The following is a 21,354-nucleotide window of genomic DNA, read 5'->3' on the forward strand; positions in this document are numbered from 1 at the left end:
CAGGGCTGCACAGCCCTTCCAGGAAGGAATTTTCCCAATATCCACCCTAAACCTCAGGAAACAGGACCCAACCTCACCTGGCTGCCTCCTGCGGTCCTGCTGGGGTCCCTCCTGAGCCTTCTTGTCCCCAGGCTGTCCTCAGCCCTGGTGGCACCTGACCCCAGCTGGGCACACGGGGAGCTGGGGACAGCAGGACACCCTGGGATGGAGCCAGAGCCGTGGGAGATGAACAAGACAATTTATTAACAGCAGGACCAGGATGGGGCCTCGGCCACGCGGGGAGGGCAGGGGGGCTCAGGGGGTGCCACAGGTGGGGCTGTGGCAGGGGCGTGGGGACAGGCAGGTGGCAATGGGCAGGGCTGGGGGTTTGGGGGCCTCTGGGAGTGCCTCCACATGAGGACAGTGGCTCAGAGCAGGAGGGTCTGAGGGTGCCACAGGCTCGGGGGGGCTGGGGACGGACGGGGACAGTGGCTCGAGGGGTTCTGGTGGTACACCCACGTGGGAACGGTGCCTGGGGACGTCTGGAGGTGCCACAGGTGGCACGGGGGGCCTGGGGTGGGGACAGGCAGGGACAGTGGCCAGGGGGGTCTATAGTGCTGCTGGCACTGCCCCTGCCTGTGCAGCCAGACTGGTGACAGGGAGGGGACAGCGAGGTGGGGACAGGACAGGACAGAGGGGGTTCCAAAGTGCTTCCAGTCCGCGTTCAACGCAAAGGGGCGGGGTGGGGGAGAATCGTATTCACAGCGGGGAGGAGCAGGGGGCCGGGGGGGCCGTGGCAGCCCCGCACCAGCGAGCCCCCGCGGGGCAGGAACCGCCGGGGAACGCGATGAGAACGGCGACAAAACCGGCTACGGGGAGGGGACCCGACCGGGGCGGGGCCGCGGGAGCGGCGGGGCCGGGCAGGGGCGGCGGCTACTCCTTGGCCCTGCCGATGATGGCGAGGATGTAGAGGAAGATGTTGATGATGTCGGTGTAGAGGTTGAGCGCGGCGAAGATGTACTCCTCGGGGCTCAGCGCCAGCTGCTTGTTCCCCAGGATCAGCTGCGTGTCCACCGCCAGGAACTGCGGGAGGATGGGGCAGTGGCAGGGGCGGGAGGAACCAGCGGGCCCCATAAGTGCCCCGATCCCAAACCAGCCAAGGATGCCCTGTTCCCTCCACCCTGTGCATCCACCACCAGGAACTGTGGGATGGGGCAGTGTGGAGAGCAGGAGGAACCAGCGGGCCCCATAAATGCCCCGATCCCAAACCAGCCAGGCACACCCTGCACCCTCCACCCCGAGCACACCCTGAGTGTCCACCACCAGGAACTGTGGGATGGGGCACTGTCAGGGGTGGGAGGAACCAGCAGTTCCCGCAGGTCCCCTCAATCCCAGACCAGCCAAGCACACCCTGCACCCTCCACCCTGCATGTCCACCGCCAGGAACTGCAGGATGGGGCAGTGTGGGGGGCAGGAGGAACCAGCGGGCCCCATAAATCCCCCAATCCCAAACCAGCCAGGCACACCCTGCACCCTCCACCCCAACCCACACCCTGTGTGTCCACCATCAGGAACTGTGGGATGGGGCAGTGAGGGGGTGGGAGGAACCAGCAGGTCCCACAAATCCCTCCCACCCCAAACCAGCCAGGCACACCCTGCACCCTTCACCCTGCATGTCCACCACCAGGAACTGCGGGATGGGGCAGTGTCAGGGGTGGGAGGAACCAGCGGGCCCCATAAATCCCCTAATCCCAAACCAGCCAAGCACCCCGAGCACACCCTGCATGTCCATCAGCAGGAACTGCAGGATGGGGCAGTGTGGAGGGCAGGAGGAACCAGCAGGTCCCATAAATGCCCCAATCCCAAACCAGCCAGGCACACCCTGCACCCTCCACCCCGAGCACACCCTGCGTGTCCCCAGGGAGCCGGAGCACCCAGGGGTGCTGGTGGCACTGTCCCCCCCAGCAGGTGAGGGTCCCAGCCCCCCGACTCACGCAGGTGAAGAGCAGGGCCCCCAGCGAGGCGTAGACGATGTCCACGATGCGGTTCCGGATGAAGATGCAGAGGATGGAGAAGAGCACAAGCACGACCAGGCAGATGATGAGCACGCCCCGGCACGAGGTGAAGTCGTACTTGGTCTGTGGGGAGGGGGATTGGGGGGCGTCAGAGCCCTGGGTGGAGCCCCCAGAGCCAGCAGGGAGCTCAGAGGGAGGGCTCAGCACCCCGCTCAGATCCCACAGAGCCAGCAGGGAGCTGGGGAGGGCTGCACGCCCCATCTGGGGTCCAAAGGCCCTTGAGACGAGATCCCACAGCCCCCCAGGAGCCCGGCAGGGAGTCACTGGGGTGTTGTGCCCCAGTTTGGAGCCCCCAGGCAGGAGCAGGGGCAGCCCTGGCGCTGACCTGCAGGGAGAAGATGACGACGGTGAAGCAGACGACGACGGTGATGCCGACAGCCATGATGACAGCCTCGGTGTCATAGAAGCTGGCGATCATCCCCACCATGTAGGACAGGCTGACAGTCAGGATGGACTGGCAAGGCAAGGGGGGAACCCATCAGGCCTGTGTGCCCAACATGGCACCCACAAACATGTCATGTGCCCCCTGGACCAGCATCCCCCAACCCTCCGTGTGCCCCTGGCTTGGCATCCCCAAACCCACACCCACCGTGGCACCCCAAACGTTTCACATGCCCCCAGCCCAGCACCCTTAAACCCTCTGTGTGCCCCCAGCTCTGCACTCCCAAACCTGCCCCAAAACCTCCATGGTGCAGCACCCCAAATTTGCCCCCTCAGCCTGACACCTCTAAACCCGCTGTGTGCTCCCTAGGTCAGCACCCTCAAATCTACCCCCACGGTGGTACCTTCAAACTTCCACGTGCCCCCAGCACAGCACCCTTAAGCCCTCTGTGTGCCACTGGCTCTGCACCCCCAGTGCCCCACTGTGGCACCCCCAACCTTCCACGTGCCCCCAGCACCCTTAAGCCCTCTGTGTGCCCCTGGCTCGGCACCCCCAAACCTGCCCTGTCACCCCACTCAGCTCCAAACCTGCCCCAAAACCTCCCTGGTGCAGCACCCCAAATCTGCCCCCTCAGCCTGGCACATCCAAACCTGCTGTGTGCTCCCTGGCTCAGCACCCCCAAACCTTCCGTGGACCCCCAGCCCAACATCCTTACACCCTCTGTGTTCTCCCTGGCTCAGCACACCCAAACCCATCCCACCAACTGCCCCCACCATGACATCCCCAAACCTTCCATGTGCCCCCAGCCCAGCACCCTTAAACCCTCTGTGTGCCCCTGGCTCTGCACCCCCAAACCCACTCCACCGTGGCACCCCTAAACCTTTCCCATGCTCCCAACCCAGCACCCTTAAACCCTCTGTGTGCTCCCTAGATCAGCACCCTCAAACCCACCCCACTGCGGCACCCCAAAACTTTCCATGTGCCCCCAGCCCATCACCCTTAAACCCCCGCCATGCTGTGCCCCCACTCCTTAACCCCTGCCATGCCGTGCCCTTTGCCCAGGGTGCCCTCACTCCTTAACCCCCGCCATGCCATGCCCCCCGCCCAGGATGCCCTCACTCCTTAACCCCTGCCATGCCATGGCCCCAGCCCAGCACCCTTAACCCCTGCCATGCCGTGCCCCTGGCCCAGGATGCCCTCACTCCTTAACCCCTGCCATGCCGTGCCCCCAGCCCAGCACCCTTAACCCCTGCCATGCCGTGCCCCTGGCCCAGGATGCCCTCACTCCTTAACCCCTGCCATGCCATGCCCCCAGCCCAGCACCCTTAACCCCTGCCATGCCGTGCCCCTGGCCCAGGATGCCCTCACTCCTTAACCCCTGCCATGCCGTGCCCCTGGCCCAGGATGCCCCAGCTCCCCATGCCCAGCCAGCCGTGCCCCCGGCCCACCAGGGACACGAGGTTCCAGGGGTGCTTGCGGCGGAAGTCGCCGCAGCAGCTGAGGACGATGAGGGAGATGAAGAACACGGCGTAGGACACGTAGTACGTCCACACGTTGCGCTGCACGAAGCCCCGCACGCCTTTGACGAAGGTGAAGACGGTCACGAAGGCGAAGGTGACGGTCAGCTGCAGCGTGAGCACCAGGAACACCTGGGGACGGGGGGGCAGGGTCACAGGGAGCCCCCCGATGCCCCGTTCCCCGCCCCGAGCCCCCCGTGTCCCACCTTGCGGATGAAGGCCTGCCGGATGCTCTTGTCGTCCCAGTGCGCCGACGGGAAGTCCTGGTTGTCATAGTAGGAGGGGGGCCCGTCCTCGTGGTAGGTGCTGTGCAGGGGGGCTGTGGGGAGGGGGCACACTGCTCAGGAGGGTGCCAGGAGCCATGGGGAGTGCCCCCATAGCCAGGTGTCACAGCTGGCCTGGGTCTGGGCAGTGTCCCCCCTCCCGGGGTCACAGCCAGTGCCATCCCCAGTGGGCACGGTCCCCCAGGATGTGTGCGGCAGGAGCCACGGGGAGTGGAGCTCTGTGTGCCCCAAAGCCATGTGTCACAGCTGGCACAGCTCTGGGCAGTGTCCCCCCTCCCAGGGTCCATCCCCAGTGAGCACAGACCCCCAGCTGCCCCCCAGGACGTGTGGGACAGGAGCCAGGAGCCACAGGGAGTGGAGCTCTGTGCCCCCCAAAGCCAGGTGTCACAGTTGGCATGGCTCTGGGCAGTGTCCCCCCCCCTCCCAGGGTCCATCCCCAGTGGGCACTGTCCCCCAGCTGCCCCCCAGGACATGTGGGACAGGAGCCAGAAGCCACAGGGGGGTCCCTGCTGCCCCACTTGAGCCTGCTGAGCTGCCAGACCCCCCCACTGTCTGCACTGCTCCCCATCCAAGGGAGCCCCCCCAGGCTGCCCTCACTCAGGGGCTGCCCTGCCCTGCACACCTGAACCCCCAGCCTCAGAGAGGAGCCCAGGTGTGTCACACCCCCGCCATCAGGCAGCCAGGAGGGTTCCCCAGCCTCAGAGAGGAGCCCAGGTGTGTCACAACCCCCCCCCCGCCATCAGGCAGCCAGGAGGGTCCCCCAGCCCATCTGGAGCCCCCAAGCCCCCTTTTCCCGGTACTTACAGTCCTGGTCTCCGGGGACCATGGGCTGGGGCTGGGCATAGGGCGGCTGGCCATAGGGGCCCTGGGGGTAGGGCCCGGGCGGGGGGTACGGCCCGGGGGGGTACGGCCCGGCGGGGGGGTACGGCCCCGCCGGTGGGTACGGCCCCGGCCCCTGCGTGAAGCCCGGCTGCGGGTAGGGCGTGGGGGCAAACTGGGGCTGGGGGTACGGGGCCACGGGGTACGGGGGCTGAGGGTAGGCCGGGGGGGCCGTGGGCGGCTGCTGGCCCCCGAAGCCGTCGCTCGTCACCAGGAAACTCTTCTCGTGGGACATGGTGGCCCGCGGGCTGCGGCCGCCTTGGTGCTGTGGAGGGGGGACAGGGAGTTAGAGATGGTGCTATTGTCCCCCACGGCTGTCACCCACCTCCTTGGCACCCCCACAGCATTCGTCCCCTCATCTTTGTCCCCCCAAGGCATCACCCAGTACAGCCATCACCCAGTACAGCCATCACCCCGTCCTCAGTAGTTACACATGGCCATCACCCTCCCACTGCTATCACCCCCTTTCTCATCACCCCCACAGCCATCAGCCCCCCAAGGCCATCATCAGACCCCCATGGCCATCAACCCCCACCCCGGGGGGCCCCACTAGGAGATGCCCCGGGATGGGATGGGGGTCCCCACTCAGGGATGCCCCAGGATGGGGGGATGCCCTGGGATGGGGGTCCCTCACTCGGGGGATGCCCCGGAATGGGGGTCCCACACTTGAGGGGTGCCCAGGATGGGGGTCCCTCACTTGGGGGATGCCCTGGGATGAGGGTCCCTACTGGGAGATGCCCCGGGGTGGGAGGCCCTTCACTCAGGGGATGCCTGGGATGGGGGTCCCTCACTCGGGGGAAGCCCTGGAATGGGGGTCCCACACTTGGGGGGGTGCCCAGGATGGGGATACCTCACTCAGGGAATGCCCTGGGGGGGCGGTCCCTCACTCAGGGGGTGCCCAGGATGGGGGTACCTCACTCAGGGAATGCCCTGGGGGGGCGGTCCCTCACTCAGGGTGTGCCCAGGATGGGGGACCCTCACTCGGGGGATACCCTGGGACAGGGGTCCCTCACTCAGGGGATGCTCCAGTATAGGGGTCCCTCACTCGGGGGATGACTGGAATTGGGGTCCCGCACTGGAGGATGCCCTGGGATGGGGGTCCCTCACTCGAGGATGCCTGGAATGGGGGTCCCTCACTCGGGGATGCCCAGGATGGGGGTCCCTCAATCAGCGGATGCCCAGGATGGGGGTCCCTCACTCGGGGACGCCCGGGATGGGGGTCCCCACCATCGGGGGGGTCCCATCCTGCTCCCCCCGCCCCCGTGCCCGCACAAGATGGCGGCGGCGAGGCCGTTGCCATGGCAACAGCCCCGGGGCTGGGATCGCTGTGCGGGACCGGTTCCTGCCGCGATTACCGGCAGCGGTGCGGGGGAGCCCCGGCGCTGCTTCACTGCCCCCTTGGGCCGTCACCGGGAGCGGCGGCGTCCTGCCAGGCCCGTGCCCAGGCCCGGCCTCGGCCGCGGCCCCACCGCATCGAGCCGGGCGGGCTCCACCGCAGCCCCGGGGCCGCCCCCGCTCCCGGAGCCCGGTTACAAAACCGGGCGGTGCGGGAGCGGCGGCTGCGCCCTAGGCGGGGATCGCGCACCCGGCGGCGCGGTACCGGCACCGGTACCCGTGCGGGCTCGCTGCCGGTGCCGCAGCCTGGCAGGCGGCGGTGCCCAAGCGGTTCCGCCGCTGTTCCGGTGCCGCAGCGGCCCCGGCCGGGCCAACGGGCAGCGCCGGCCGGTGGCGCAACCACGGCGGCCGCGTGACGGCCCCGCGCCCCGGGCGGGCGGCGGGACGGGGGGGGCCCGGCCCTGCGGCGCCGCGGGGGCGGCACCGACACCGGGCGGGGGGGCGCATTTCGGGCCCGGGCGGCTTCCCGGGGTGTGTAGGGCATGGGAGAGACCCTGAACGGGGTCAGGGGCCGCGGGGTGCGCCCCACAAGGGGGCACGCGGGGCGCCCCGAGCGAGGGCCATGGGGTGCGGGCGCTGTGGGATCGCAGCGTGCGGGCCGTGAACGCACCCCGGATTGCGGGGATGCGGGGGGGCCGCATCACGGGGTGCGGGGGTGCCCGCAGCACGGCGTGCGGGGGGCGCGGGAGAGCCGGCGGCGTGCGGGGGGCGCAGGGATGCCCACAGCCCGGCGGGCGGGGTTGCGGGGGTGCAGGTGCTCCCGCATCACGGGTTGCGGGGGTGCCGCCGCCCCCCCCGGTTCTCTCCGAGTCCCGTAAGCCGCTTTGCCCTGACGCTCGGTAAAGCCCCGCCGCGGCCTATTTACGGCAGCAGCGAGCCTAATCCCCGAGCGCTCCGCGGGGGGAGCGGCCCGGAGACCCCCGCTGTGCCCGCGGCCGCGGGGTCCCGCACGGCCCCGCTTCCCCCGCCCCGCTACCCCCCCTCTCGCACCGAACCCGTGCGCTGCGGACTGCGGCAGCGGGAAGCGGCGGAGGGAACGGCGCTCGGGGTCTCCTCCGGAGCCTCCGCACCCTCCGCTCGCCGCCGACACCCCTCACCCGAGCCCCGGACCCCCCGATCCCCCCGCGCCCCCCGCTCACCGGCCGGGCCGAGCTGCGCGGGGTCCGCTCGCTGCGCGCCGGGCGGGGCGGGGCCTGCACGGGGCGGGGCTTGATAGTGGGCGGGGCTTGGCCCGCTAATGCTGCGTAGGCCAAAGGGGGAGGGGCGTGGCCTCTTTGGGGGCGGGGCCACGGGGCCGCGCAGCAGAGCGCCCCCTGGTGGCGGCAGCGCGCACTCGTCGCGGGCGGCCCCGGCGCCGCCGCGTCACGCGTGGGGACGGTCACGCGTCCGCGGTGACGCGCAGGGGACGGCCACGTGACCCCCTGTCACCCCTGGGGATGGCCCGTGTGTCTACGTCATTCTCGTGTAACTTGTGGGGCTTTTTCCGTGTCCCCTATCGCCTCTGGGGTCAGTCCCATGTCCCCTGGTCACTCGTGGGGCTAGTCAGGAGTCCCCTGGTGACTCGCAAGGGACGGCCACGTGTCCCTCTGTCACCCTGGGGATGGCCTGTGTGCCTATGTCATTCTTGTGTACCCCCTGTGGGGCTTTTTCCATGTCCCCTTATCGCTTCTGAGATCAGTCCCATGTCCCCTGGTTGCTCGTGGGGACGGTCACGCGCCCGCGGTGACGCATAAGGGACAGCCACGTGTCCCCCTGTCACCCCTGGGGATGGCCTGTGTGCCTACGTCATTCTCGTGTACGGCCTGTGGGGCTTATTCTGTGCCCCTTTCTTGCGGCTGGGGTCAGTTCTGTGTCCCCCTGGTCGCTCGTGGGGCTGGTCACGGATCCCTCGGTCACGCACGAGGGACAGCCACGGGTCCCCCTGTCACCCCTGGGGATGCCCCGTGCGCCTATGTCATTATCCTGTACCTCTGTGGGGCTTATTCCGTGTCCCCTTGTCACATCTGGGGTCAGTCCCGTGTCCCCTGGTCACTCGTGGGGCTCGTCACGGGTCCCTCACCACACACGAGGGACAATCAGTTGTCCCTCTGTCGCCTGCGTGGCTGGACCCGTGTCCCCGTGTCATTCTCGGGGACGGACCCGTGTACCCCTGTCATCTGTGGGGATTCTCCCGTGTTCCCTCATCACATCTGGGGTCACTTCCGTGTCCCTGGTCACTCGTGGGGCCAGTCATTCTCGAGTACCCCTGTCACCCGAGGCGCTTTTTCCGTGTCCCCTCGCCACATCTGGGGTCAGTTCCGTGTCCCTGGTCACTCGTGGGGCCGGTCACGCACAAGGGACAGTCACTTGTCCCCCTGTCACCCGTGCTGCTGCTCCCGCGTCCCGCGTGTGGCCGGTCCCGCGGTCCCTGGGCCCCCTCTGCGGGCCGGCCCCGCGTCCCCGTGTCTCGCGTGGGAGCCGTCCCGTGTCCCCACCCCGGTCCCGCCCCCCGCCCTTCCCCTTCCCGTTTTGGTCCCGTTTCGGTTTCGGTTCTTGGCCGGGGCGGAGCCTCGCAGCGTCCGGTGCGTGGGGGGGCCCTGCCCCGCGGGGCGGGGGGGCCCTGCCAGGGGTGTGGGGACCCCCACGGGGCTGGGGGGATCCGGGGGGCGATCGGGGGGTCCCGGTCCGGTGCGGGGTGGGGGGGTTCTGCTGGGGGTTGTGGGGTCCCCACGGGGCTGGGGAGGTCCGGGGCGATCGGGGGCGATCGGGGGGTCCGGCCCTGGGGTGGGGGGTCTGCAGGGGAGTGAGACCCCCCACGGGGCTGGGGGGTCCGGGGCGATCGGGGGGTCCGGCCCTGAGGTGGGGGGGGGGTCCCTGCTTGTGGCTAAAGGTGGGTTCCGCCCTGCGGACCCGGGCCCGGGGGGGCCCTCGGTACGGGGGTGCGGGGGGAGCACGGACAGGGGGTTGAGGAGGGGGTTTGGGGTCACGGGGGGTCCCGGCGGATTGGGGGGCAGGGGGTGTAACGGAACCCAGCCCCGAACGTGTGTGTGCCCCAGGATGGCCGGGGGGGTGCTGGAGGTGCGGGGGGTCCCCCCCGACGCCCCCGAGGAGCTGCTGGTGCTGTACTTCGAGAGCCGGCGGCGCTCGGGCGGGGGGCCCGTGCAGAGCTGCCAGCGCCTCGGGCCCCTCCTCTTCCTCACCTTCGAGGACCCCCAGGGTAAGCGTGGGCAGGGGGGCGTGCCCCGGTTCCAGCTGGGAGCACCGGGGTGCGATTTGGGGGTCTCAGTCCCACTGGGAGCACCGGGGTGCGATTTGGGGGTCTCGGTTCCAGCTGGGAGCACTGGGGTGGGATTTGGGGGTCTCGGTTCCAGCTGGAAGCACTGGGGTGGGATTTGGGGGTCTCGGTTCCAGCTGGAAGCACTGGGATGGGATTTGGGGGTCTCGGTTCCAGCTGGAAGCACTGGGATGGGATTTGAGGGTCTCAGTCCCATTGGGATCACTGGGATGGGATTGGGGGGTGTCAGTCCCACTGGGACCACTGGGATTGGGATTAGAGCTCCCAGTCCCACTGGGAGCACTGGGATAGGGTGTAGGAGATCCCAGTCCTACTAGGAGCACTGGGATAGGGTTGGGGGGGATCCCAGTCCCACTGGGTATGCTGGGATTGTGTTTGGAGCTGGCAGCACCACTGGGAGCACTGGGATAGGGTGTGAGGGGCCCATTTCCTACTGGGAGCACTGGGATTGTGTTCGGAGCTCCCAGTCCCACTGGGAGCACTGCAATAGGGTGTGGGGGATCCCAGTTCCACTGGGAGCACTGGGATTGTGTTTGGAGCTCCCAGTCCCACTGGGAGCACTGGGACAGAGTTCCCAGCCTCACTGGGATAAGATGTGGAGGTTCCCATTCCCACTAGAAGCACTGGGATAGAGTTCCCAGCCCTACTGGGATGGAGTGTGGGGGTTCCCAGCCTCACTGGGATAGGATATGTGGGATCCCAGCCCCACTGGGATGGAGTGTGGGGTTCCCAGCCCCACTGGGATAGGATATGAGGGATCCCAGCCCCACTGGGATAGGATATGAGGGATCCCAGCCCCACTGGGATAAGATGTGGGGGTTCCCAGCCCCACTGGGATGGGGTGTGGGGGTTCCCAGCCCCACTGGGATAGGATATGAGGGATCCCAGCCCCACTGGGATAAGATGTGGGGGTTCCCAGCCCCACTGGGATGGGGTGTGGGGGTTCCCAACCTCACTGGGATAGGATATGAGGGTTCCCAGCCCCACTGGGATAAGATGTGGGGGTTCCCAGCCCCACTGGGATGGGGTGTGGGGGTTCCCAGCCCCACTGGGATGGAGTGTGGGGGTTCCCAGCCCCACTGGGATAGGATATGAGGGATCCCAGCCCCACTGGGATGGGGTGTGGGGGTTCCCAGCCCCACTGGGAGCACTGGTGGGCAGTGCTGTGCCCCGGGGGGTGAGGGGGTGCTGGCTGAGCCCCCGGTGACCCGGGCTTCCCTCCCCAGATGCACAGAACGTGTTGGCCCACGGCAGCCACAGGCTCGGGGGGGCGGAGCTGGGGGTGCGCCCGGCCCCCCCCTGGGACCCCTGCCACCTGCTGCTGCGGGGTCTGGAGCCCGGGACCCCCTCTGAGCACCTGGGGACCCTGCTGGGGGTGTCCCCTGGCACTGTCACCCTGTGCCAGCGCTCGGTGCCCGGCTGGAGCCTGCTGCGGCTGCAGGACCCCCTGAGCCCCCCAGGTGGGACTGGGGACATTGGGGGGACACCAGGGTGGGAGGGGGGTGTCAGGGGTGGGGGTGTGGAGGGCAGAGGAGATGGGATGGAGCTGCCAGGGGGCAATTGTGTGGGGATACAGGGGCTGGGGTGGCTGCTGAGGGGTGGGTGGGGGGCAATGGTGCCAGTGGTGGGAGTACTGGGGGGGCAGGGGCTGATGGGCTGGGGGGTCTGGGGGGGACACCAGGGTGGGATGGGGATGTTGGGGGTGGTGGTATGGAGGGCAGAGGAGATGGGGTGGAGCTGCCAGGGGCAATGAGGTGGGGATACGGGGGCTGGGGTGACAGGGTCAGGCTGCTGAGGGGTGGGTGGGGGGACAGTGGTGCCAGGGGTGGGAGTATTTCGGGGGCTGATGGGCTGGGGATTCTAGAGGGAACACCGGGGTGGCATTTTGGGGCACGGGTTCTGCTGGGTGCCCTGGCACCAGGGGTGGGAGTGTTGGTGGGGGGCTGATGGTCTGGGTGGGACACCAGGGTGGCATTTTGGGGCATGGGTTCTGCCAGGTGCCCAGCCCCGGGTATGACAGCGCAATAGGGGCAATGGCACGGCCATGGTGGGGGCAGTGGTGGGGCCATGGTAGGGGCGGTGGGACAGCCATGGTGGGGGTGGTGACAGTGCCATGGTGGAGGCAGTGGTGGGGCCATGGTGGGGGTGGTGACAGTGCCATGGGAACGCAGTGGCAGGGCCATGGTGGGGGCAGTGGCAGGGCCATGGGGACGTGGTGGCATGGCCATGGTGGGGGCGGTGGCAGGGCCATGGTGGGGGCAGTGGTGGGGCCATGGCGGGGGCGGTGACAGTGCCATGGTGGGGGCGGTGGCATGGCCATGGTGGGGGCAGTGACACAGCCATGGGGCTGCAGTGGCAGGGCCGTGGTGGGGGCGGTGACAGTGCCATGGCAGGGGCGGTGACAGTGCCATGGCGGGGGCAGTGGTGGGGTCATGGCAGGGGCGGTGACAGTGCCATGGTGGGGGCCGTGACGCGGCCATGGAGGCACAGTGGCACGGCCATGGTGGGGGCAGTGGCAGGGCCATGGCAGGGGTGGTGGCAGGGCCATGGTGGAGGCAGTGGTGGGGCCATGGCAGGGGCAGTGACAGTGCCATGGTGGGGGCGGTGACAGTGCCATGGCGGGGGCCATGACGTGGCCACGGAGGCACAGCGGCACGGCCATGGCATGCGGTGCCAGCGCTGCCCGTGCCGCAGAGCTGGCGTCGGCGGAGCAGCGGGCACGGCGGCAGGGGCTGGCGCTGCTGCGGGTGCCACGGAGCCCCGCGGTGCTGGTGAGGGCAGCGGGGCCGGTGCTGGGCCGGGACCTGCTCGAGCTCTACTTTGAGAACCGGCGCAGCGGCGGCGGCCGCGTCAGCGACGTGCGGCTGCTGCCAGGGGGACGCGGGGCCATCGTCACCTTCCAGGAGCCGGCAGGTGAGGGCATGGTGCCAGGGTGCCAGGGCCATTTATACAGGAATGGGGTGATTGTGGGGGCATGGGAAGGGGGTGCCAAGGAGGGCACAGTGCCCTCAGTGTGGAATGGGGTGGTGAGGTGGGCACGGTGCCATTTGCACAGGAACAGGGTGATCATGTGGGCATGGGAAAGGGGTGCCAAGGTGGGCACAGTGCCATTTGCTCAGGAACAGCGTGATCATGTGGGCATGGGAATGGGGTGCCAAGGTGGGCACGGTGCCCTGGGTGTGGAATGGGGTGCCAAGGTGGGCACGGTGCCCTGGGCGTGGAATGGGGTGCCAAGGTGGGCATGGTGCTGTTTGCACAGGAACAGGGTGATCATGGGGGCACAGGAATGGGGTGCCAAGGTGGGCACAGTGCCCTTCATGCAGGAATGGGGTAGTGATGTGAGCACGCTGGCATTTGTACAGGGTGATCATGGGTGCATGGGAAAGGGGTGGTGAGGTGGGCACGGTGCCCTCAGTGTGGAATGGGGTGGTGAGGTGGGGACAGTGCCATTTGCTCAGGAATAGGGTGATCAATAGGGAAGGGGGTGCCAAGGTGCCCGTGGTGTGGAATGAGGTTGTTAAGGTGGGCATGGTGCTATTTGCTCAGGAATAGGCTGATCATGGGGGCATGGGTGATCAAACTGGGCACAGTGCCATTTGCACAGGAACAGGGTGATCATGGGTGAATGGGAGTGAGGTGCCAAGGTGCACACAGTGCCCTCAGTGTGGAATGGGGTGGTGAGGTTGGCACGGTGCCATGTGCACAGGAACAGGGTGATCATGGGTGCATGGGAATGGGGTGCCAAGGTGGGCACAGTGCCTGTCATGCAGGAATGGGGTGGTGAGGTGGGCACAGTGCTATTTGCACAGGGTGATCATGGGTGGATGGGAAAGGGGTGGTGAGGTGGGCACGGTGCCCTCAGTGTGGAATGGGGTGCCAAGGTGGGCACGGTGCCATTTGCACAGGAACAGGGTGATCATGAGTGGATGGGAAGGGGGTGCCAAGGAGGGCACAGTGCCCTCAGTGTGGAATGGGGTTGTAAAGGTGGGCACGGTGCCATTTGCACAGGATCAAGGTGATCATGGGTGGATGGGAATGGGGTGCCAAGGTGGGCACGGTGCCCTTGGTGTGGAGTGGGGTGCCAAGGTGGGCACGGCGCCCTTGGTGTGGGATGGGGTGCCAGGGTGGGCACAGTGCTATTTGCACAGGATCAGGGTGATCATGGGTGGATGGGAAGGGGGTGCCAAGCTGGGCACGGTGCCATTTGCACAGGAACAGGGTGATCATGGGAGCACAGGGAGCTGCTCTGTGCCACCAGCTGCCCGTCCCTTTGTCCCCACAGACGCAGAGCGGGTGCTGCAGAGGCCACACCGGCTTCAGGACACGGTGCTGGAGCTCGCTCCCCACTTTCCCTTCCTGGAGCTGCTGGAGGAGAACACGGACGTGCCCCTGGATGCTGTCCCCGCTCCGGACAGGGCCTCTCCTCCTGACGTGGAGCCCCTGCTGGTCAGGGAGCCCTTGCTGGACACAGATTGCCCACCGGACTCAGTGCCATCCTCAGACCCCACCGTGGCACAGACAAACCCCACACCGGACACAGCGCCAGCACCGGCAGCACCAGCATCACACCCAGGGCCGGGGCAGCCCCCAAACACCTTCCCCAGCAGGGACAAGGACACAGAGGGGTTCAGGGCTGTGCCCAGCCAGGCCCAGCCCCCCAGGCCCCTGTCGGTGGTGGTGCCAGAGCCGGTGCCAGCGGTGTCAGTGCAGGACGAGGTGCTGGTGCCAGCGGAGCCGGGAGCCGTGCGCTACCTGCAGCAGCACTACCAGGACATGCTCAGCAGCGTCCCCGAAGTGTCCCTGCTGCCACTGGAGGGGGGGGACATCTCTGGCTTCCGGGTGAGCTGCAGGCAGGGGTAGAAGTGACAGAATTCATAGAATGACTAGGTTGGAAGAGACCTTAAAGATCGTCGAGTGCAGGGGTGTGGGCAGGTGCAGGCAGGTGCAGACAGATGTGGGCAGGTATAGGCAGCAGTGCAGGCAGGTGCAGGCAGGTGTGCGCAGGTGCAAGCAGGTACAGACCGGTGTGGGCAGGTGCAGGCAGGTGCGGGCAGGTGTGGGCAGGTGTGAGCAGGTGTAGGCAGGTGTGGGCAGGTACAGGCCAGTGTGGGCAGGTACAGGCAGGCGTGTGAGCAGGGGTCTCTGCTGCTCTCTCACCTCCCCGTGCTCATCGCACACCCTGTTGCCAGGGGCTGCCAGCCCCGTGGTGCTGCCTACGCTGCCTGCGGGTGAGTGGGGAGCTGGGCAGGCGCTGGTGCCCAGGTGCTGACCCTTTGCCCATCCACTGACAGGTGAGCGGGGAGCCAGGCCGGTGCCAGGCCGTGGCGGATTTCCTGCAGAGCCTGCTGGACTCTGTGGCCTCGCACCCCGCAGCCCTGCGCTTCCCCGGCGTTGCCCGCTTCCTGTGGGACGTGGCTGGGCAGAGCCTCCTGCAGCAGCTGGAGAGCCGCTTCCAGTGCGTCATCCAGCTGGACGGTGAACCCTGGAGCCCTCCAGATCCCCAGGTGCAGCCTCGTGGGGAGGGAAGGGTCTGGCAAGCGGGTGCCGTTGTGCTGGTCCCTGCTGTGCAGCGTTGGTGATGCCACCCTTGATCCCCACAGCTGGAGCTGGAGGAGCTGCTGCCCCCAAGCAGGGAGCCTCGGCCACACTCCTGGCACCAGGACCTGCCTGAGGGCCACAATGCCGCTGCTGATGGCGATGGTGATGGTGGCGGCCACGGCTTCCATTCCAGCGCAGGTGAGGGGCTAGGGTGCCACTTTGGTGCCCGCTCTGCAGGTGCTGCGGTGGGATGAGGGGGCCACGGGTGCTGGTCCTCCCCCAGGACATGGCGAGGGGGCCTCACGGCTGACACCCTGCTGCTCCCACAGAGGAGATCCAGGAGGTGCTGGCAGCGCTGCGCCCGAGTGACACCGACAGCCGTGGCAGCCCCGACCCGTGGCCTGACACCGTCCCTGGTGATGAGCGGGACCCCAACGCCGCGTTCATCTGTGCGGCCGGTGGGGACGGTGCCAAGGAGCTGCTGTTGGACACCGGCGTGGAGGAGGAGGAGGAGGAGGTGCAGATGGCTCTGGCCATCCAGTACTCCATGGACCACGCGAGGCACGAGCAGGAGGAGCTGGCGCGCGCCACGGCTCTGTCCCTGTGCTCCTACAGCCGGGAGCAGGAGCAGGAGCAGGCCCAGGAGGATGCCAGGCTGCTGGCCGCGCTGGAGGCCTCGCTGGAGGAGGTGCTGCAGGCGGCAGACACGGCGCGGGTGATGGTGTTCTGCTCCTCCGAGCGGGACGCCTCAGCGGCGGCGCGGGAGCTGGAGCGGGCGCTGGCGGAGCAGCAGCGGGCGCAGGACGTGGCGAGCGAGCGGCTGCGGACGCTGCCGGCCGCCGGCCACTGCGCGCTGGCCCTGCTGCGGTGCCGGCACGCCGTGCAGCTCAGCCTGCGCGGGGACACCGCCACGCTGCGTGGCTTCGCCGACTACATGGCCCCAGCCGCCCGAGAGCTCACCTCGCTGCTCCACCGCCTGCCATTGCCAGGGCAGTGCCAGGGCAGTGCCATGACCCGCTCCGCTGCCACCGCTGCCACCACTGCCACCGCGCACTGGGTGCGCTGGGACCCCTCTGGCACCGCTGTCCTCTACGCCCCCGAGGCAGCAGCATTGCTGGAGCAGGCCTGGTCGCGCCAGGAGCGCCGGCTGGATCTGGTGCTGGATGGGCGACCCTTCACCGTGGATTTGGAGCGCATGGAGGAGTTCGACATCGGCAGTGCCCGCGCCGTGCCCGTCTGCCGCAGCCAGCCCCCGCTGGACAGCACCTTCTTCCTGCTCGGTGCGTGTGGGTGCCGTGGGGCCAGCCGTGCCCCTCGCTGTGCCCACGCTCACCGGGGCTTTGTCCAGCAGGGCCAGAGGTGGCTGGGCTGGAGGAGGAGGTGCGGCTGATGGCGCTGGCCGAGGACTCGGAGGAGTTCGCTGACACGGTGCGCCACTTCTGCAGCACTCTGGAGGAGCTGCACAGCCAGATCAGCGTCGTGCAGGTGGGGCTGGGCACGGGGGACCCCCGGGTGTCCCTGTGGCACAGCAGTGACACGGCGGGGCCCAGCAGGTGCAGAAGCTGATCCATCCAGTGCTGTACAAGCAGTACCAGCTGAAGAAGGGCAGCGTGAAGCGCGCCTGCGCCGCCGGCACCACCGTGGAGCGCGTCCTCTTCCACGGCACCACCAAGGCCTCCAGCTGCGAGATCTGCCTGCACGGCTTCAACCGCAGCTTCTGTGGGAAGAACGGTGAGCGCTGGGCACGTGGGGGCAACCAGGGGTGCCCTTGGTGTGGGAACGGGGCACCAAGGGGGGGCACGGTGCCATCAGCATGGGGACAGGGCACCAAGGGGGGGCACGGTGCCATCAGCATGGGAACAGGGCACCAAGGGGGGGCACAGTGTCATCGGCATGGGAACAGGGCACCGGGGGGGGCATAGTGTCATTGGCATGGGAACAGGGCACCAAGGGGGGCATGGTGTCATTGGCATGGGAATAGGGCACCAAGGGGAGGCACAGTGTCATCGGCATGGGAACAGGGCACCGGGGGGGGCATGGTGTCATTGGCATGGGAACAGGGCACCGGGGGGGGCATGGTGTCATTGGCATGGGAACAGGGCACCAAGGGGGGGCACGGTGCCATCAGCATGGGGACAGGGCACCAGGGGGGGCACGGTGCCATCAGCATGGGGACAGGGCACCAAGGGGGGCATGGTGCCATCAGCATGGGAACAGGGCACCAAGGGGGGGCACGGTGCCATCAGCATGGGAACAGGGCACCAAGGGGGGGGCATGGTGTCATTGGCATGGGAACAGGGCATCAAGGGGGGGCACGGTGCCATCAGCATGGGAACAGGGCACCAAGGGGGGGCATGGTGTCATTGGCATGGGGACAGGGCATCAGGGGGGGCATGGTGTCATTGGCATGGGAACAGGGTATCCTTCTGGGCATGGTGCTGACAACATGGGAACAGGGCACTGGGTGCCATTGGCATGGGAATGGGGTGCCAAGGAGGGCACAGTGCCCTCAGTGTGGGAACGGGGTGGTGAGGTGGGCACAGTGCCATTTATACAGGAATAGGGTGATCATGGGTGGGTGGGAATGGGGTGCCAAGGAGGGCACAGTGCCCTTGGTGTGGAATGGGGTGGTGAGGTGGGCATGGTGCTGTTTGCACAGGAACAGAGCAATCATGGGTGGATGGGAATGGGGTGCCAAGGTGGGCACGGTGCCAGTGGTGTGGAATAGGGTGGTGAGGTGGGCATGGGGGCTGTTGCTCAGTAATAGGGTGATCATGGGTGCATGGGAATGGGGTGCCAAGCTGGGCCAGTGCCCTCGATGTGGGAACGGGGTGGTGAGGTGGGCATGGTGCCAATTGCACAGGAACAGGGGTGCATGGGATGGGGGGGCCATTGGTGCACAGGAATAGGATGATCATGGGTGCATGCCTAGGAGGCTGTTGGTGTAGGAATGGGATGGTGAGGTGGTCACATTTGCACAGGAATAGAGTGATCAAGAGGGCATGAGAATGGGGTGCCAAGGAGGGCACAGTGCCCTCGGTGCAGGAACAGAGTGATGAGATGGGCACAGTGCTATTTGCTCAGGAATAGGGTGACCATGGGTGAATGGGAATGAGATTCCAAGGTAGGCACAGTGCCATTGGTGTAGGAATGGGATGGTGAGGTGGGCACATTTGCACAGGAACAGGGTGATCATGGGAGGATGGGAAGGGTTTTCCAAGGTGGGCACGGTGCCCTCAGTGTGGAATGGGGTGGTGAGGTGGGCACAGTGCCATTTGCACAGGAACAGGGTGATCACGGGAGGATGGGAATGGGGTGCCAAGGTGGGCACGGTGCCATCAGTGTGGAATAGAGTGGTAAAGGTGGATATGGTACCCTTGGTGTGGAATAGGTGGTGGGTGAGATGGGCACGGTACCATTTGTTCAGGAACAGGGTGATCACGGGTGCATGGGAATGGGGTCCCAAGGAGGGCACGGTGCCCTCGGTCTGGAATGGGGTGCCAAGGAGGGCACGGTGCCCTCGGTCTGGAATTGGGTGCCGGTGTGGCCCCGGGTGCCGATGTGCTCCCGGTGCCGCTGGCACACCCCCGTGCCCCGGCTGATGCCCGTCCCCTCAGCCACGCTCTACGGCTGCGGCGTTTACTTCGCGGCGCGCGCGGCCATCTCGGCGCGGGACCGCTACTCGCCGCCCAGCGCCAACGGCACCAAGTTCATCTTCGTGGCCAAGGTGCTGACCGGGGAGTTCACGGCCGGGCAGCCGGGGCTGCAGGCACCCCCTCTGCGCGAGGGCTCCGTGGCGCCCCGGCGCTTCCACAGCGTGGTGGATGACCCGCGGCAGCCCGACATCTTCGTCATCTTCAACGACACCCAGGCCTACCCGCAGTACCTCATCACCTGCCGCAGCCGCCACGGGGGCCCCCTCTGAGCCCCCCGGCAGGGGCTCTGCCCCAAGGACCCCTTTTTATCCTCTCGGCGTCCCCTGGCACTGGTGCCAAAGCGGGGGTTACGGTGTCCAGGGGCTCGAGGTGTGCAGGGGTGCTCCTGCCCTGCCCAGGAGCTCAGAGTTGGGGGATCCTCACTTGGGGATGCTCCTGGGCACCCTCGTGCCAGGGCAGGAGGTGGGCAGGAGGACTTTGGGTCACCCGTGTGACACCAGTGAAATTTGGAATAAAACTGCAAATAAAATTTGGAATTTTAAATAAATTGGAGCCTTTTGCATGGCTGGGATTGAGGGGGGACTGGGAGAGGGGAGCGGAAGTTCCAGTCCCAGCTGGGAGCATTGGAATAGGGGGAATGTCTCAGTCCCAGCTGGGAGCACTGGGATTGGGGTGGGTGGGGTCCCAGACCCAACTGGGAGCACTGGAATTAGGGTGGGTGGTGTCCCAGACCCAACTGGGAGCACTGGGATTGGGGTGGATGGGGTCCCAGACCCAACTGGGAGCACTGGGATTGGGGTGGATGGGGACCCAGACCCAACTGAGAGCACTGGGATTGGGGTCAGGCCGGAGCCTGGCTCTGTGTGGGTACTGTGTCCCCCAGTGAGGTGGCTGTGCTGGGTGGTGGCTCTGGGCCACCCCAGGGCTGGACCTGGCCACTCCTGCACTTCTGCCTGCTTCTTGCACCCTTCCTGCTCCTCACCTGCTCCCTGCCTGCACCTACCTGCCTCCTGCTCCCCACCTGCTCCCTGCTTCCTCCCTACCTGTATCCTGCTCCCTGCCTGCTCCCTGCCTGCTTCCTCCCTGCTCCCTGCTTCCTCCCTGCTCCCCACCTCTTTCCTACCTGCTCCCTGCCTGCTCCCCACCTGCACCTCTGCCTGTTCCCTGCACCCTTCCTGCTCCCCACCTGCTCCCTGCCTCCTCCCTACCTGTATCCTGCTCCCTGCCTACCTCTTCCCTGCTCCCTGCCTGTTCCTCTGTCCCCCTGCACCCCGAGCTGTGCTGGGGGGCCCCCGGGTGCCCACCCTGTGGGTGTGGGCACAGCCCCCACCGTGGGCAGTGCTGGCAGGGTGAGACCCTCCAGCAGGCAGTGGCAGGGTGAGGCGGGTGTGCCCAGCGTCCCCTCCATGCCCATGTTGCCCACTTAGATGCCCCAGGTGGTTGAACACAGGGCTGGGGGTCTCGGTGACCCCCGCGCCCCTTTGGGGACCCCACACGGGGTGGGCACGAGTGTGACACCAGCGGCACAGGGGAGTGGGCACAAGGGTGGCACCAGCGGCCCCGGCCCCGCGGGCGCGGGCGGCTCCCGGGCAGGGTGCGGTGGCACCGCGCCGGCGTGTGCCAGCCCCGCTGACGTGTGCCAGCGCTGGGATCCCGGCGGGCACCGTGCCAGCCGTGCCAGCCCCGCGCACGTGGCGCCAGCCCCGCTCCCCGCGGAGCGCCGGCGGATGGAGGTGAGAGCCCGGAGGGTCGGGGGTGCAGGAGGGGTCCTGGCCGCACGCCCACCCCCCTCTGCGGAGTCCGGTGCCCCGCGCCCCGCGGGTGCCCCGGGCGGGGAGTGCCCGGCGCTGCCGGTGCCAAGCGTGCCGGACCTTTGTCCCCTGACGCCGAGGGGCCCGCGGGGCCCAGCGCGGCTGAAAAGGGCCCTTTGTCCGGCTCTGGCCGGGGGATTCGCTCCCTGAGCCCGTGCCGGCACCGGCACATGACCGCGGGAGGAGCGGCTGCGCCAGCACCGGATCCGGGCGGACGGAGAGAGCGGCAGCCCCGGTACGGCCGCAGCGACAGCGGGTGGGGGTCTGAGCCTTGTCCCCCTCAGGGCAGGTACCGCGGAGGGGACAGAGCGACCCGGAGAGGGTCCCGACCTCGGCGCTGCGGGTGCCACCTTGCACCGTGCGGGTGTCGGGTCCCGGGGGTCCTCACGCCTCCCCGCTCCGGGGGCTCGGTGGTCTCTGAGCCCCGCGGGGTGGGTGCGGTGGTGCTGGGGTTGCCGGGGTCACTTCGGCACGCGATGGCCCCGATGGGGCTGGGGTCGGGGGGCTGCGCCACGCCAGCAACTGGATGTGGTGGGGGGCACGGGGGGTCTTGGAAGCCCCCGA

At 67.8% G+C, this 21,354-nt stretch overlaps 2 protein-coding genes across 7 annotated transcripts; one reads left to right on the forward strand and one right to left on the reverse strand.

The window, feature by feature from the left end:
- Positions 1–224: 224 nt before the first annotated feature.
- On the reverse strand, positions 225–7,807 carry GRINA (glutamate ionotropic receptor NMDA type subunit associated protein 1). 2 transcript variants are annotated; one of them, XM_071418209.1, is made up of 7 exons: positions 7,651–7,807; positions 5,042–5,381; positions 4,160–4,272; positions 3,885–4,085; positions 2,380–2,508; positions 1,974–2,117; positions 225–1,062 (listed from the first exon to the last, which is right to left on the reverse strand). In XM_071418209.1, the coding sequence occupies exons 2-7, from the start codon at positions 5,349–5,351 to the stop codon at positions 913–915; spliced, it is 1,047 nt and encodes a 348-aa protein (XP_071274310.1). In that variant the 5' UTR covers positions 5,352–5,381; positions 7,651–7,807; the 3' UTR covers positions 225–912. The 2 variants fall into 2 exon arrangements, with proteins under 2 accessions (XP_071274310.1, XP_071274311.1); XM_071418210.1 differs by lacking the exon at positions 225–1,062 and adding an exon at positions 1,312–1,425.
- Positions 7,808–8,326: 519 nt separating this feature from the next.
- Positions 8,327–19,526, forward strand: PARP10 (poly(ADP-ribose) polymerase family member 10). Of its 5 annotated transcripts, none has more exons than XM_071418204.1 (11): positions 8,339–9,072; positions 9,547–9,707; positions 11,012–11,245; positions 12,480–12,698; positions 14,068–14,624; positions 15,077–15,289; positions 15,386–15,521; positions 15,653–16,603; positions 16,672–16,808; positions 16,877–17,054; positions 18,941–19,526. In XM_071418204.1, exons 2-11 carry the CDS (start codon positions 9,548–9,550, stop codon positions 19,246–19,248), a joined length of 3,093 nt encoding a protein of 1,030 aa, XP_071274305.1. In that variant the 5' UTR covers positions 8,339–9,072; position 9,547; the 3' UTR covers positions 19,249–19,526. The 5 variants fall into 5 exon arrangements, with proteins under 5 accessions (XP_071274309.1, XP_071274307.1, XP_071274308.1 ...); XM_071418205.1 differs by having other exon boundaries at positions 8,343–9,072; positions 16,675–16,808; XM_071418208.1 differs by lacking the exon at positions 18,941–19,526 and having other exon boundaries at positions 8,327–9,072; positions 16,672–16,804; positions 16,877–17,027.
- The last annotated feature ends 1,828 nt before the right edge of the window (positions 19,527–21,354 follow it).

The sequence above is a fragment of the Agelaius tricolor genome, unplaced genomic scaffold, assembly GCF_023055355.1.
Source record: "Agelaius tricolor isolate 1412-34295 unplaced genomic scaffold, bAgeTri1.0.p SCAF_78, whole genome shotgun sequence".
Classification (NCBI taxonomy): domain Eukaryota; kingdom Metazoa; phylum Chordata; class Aves; order Passeriformes; family Icteridae; genus Agelaius; species Agelaius tricolor.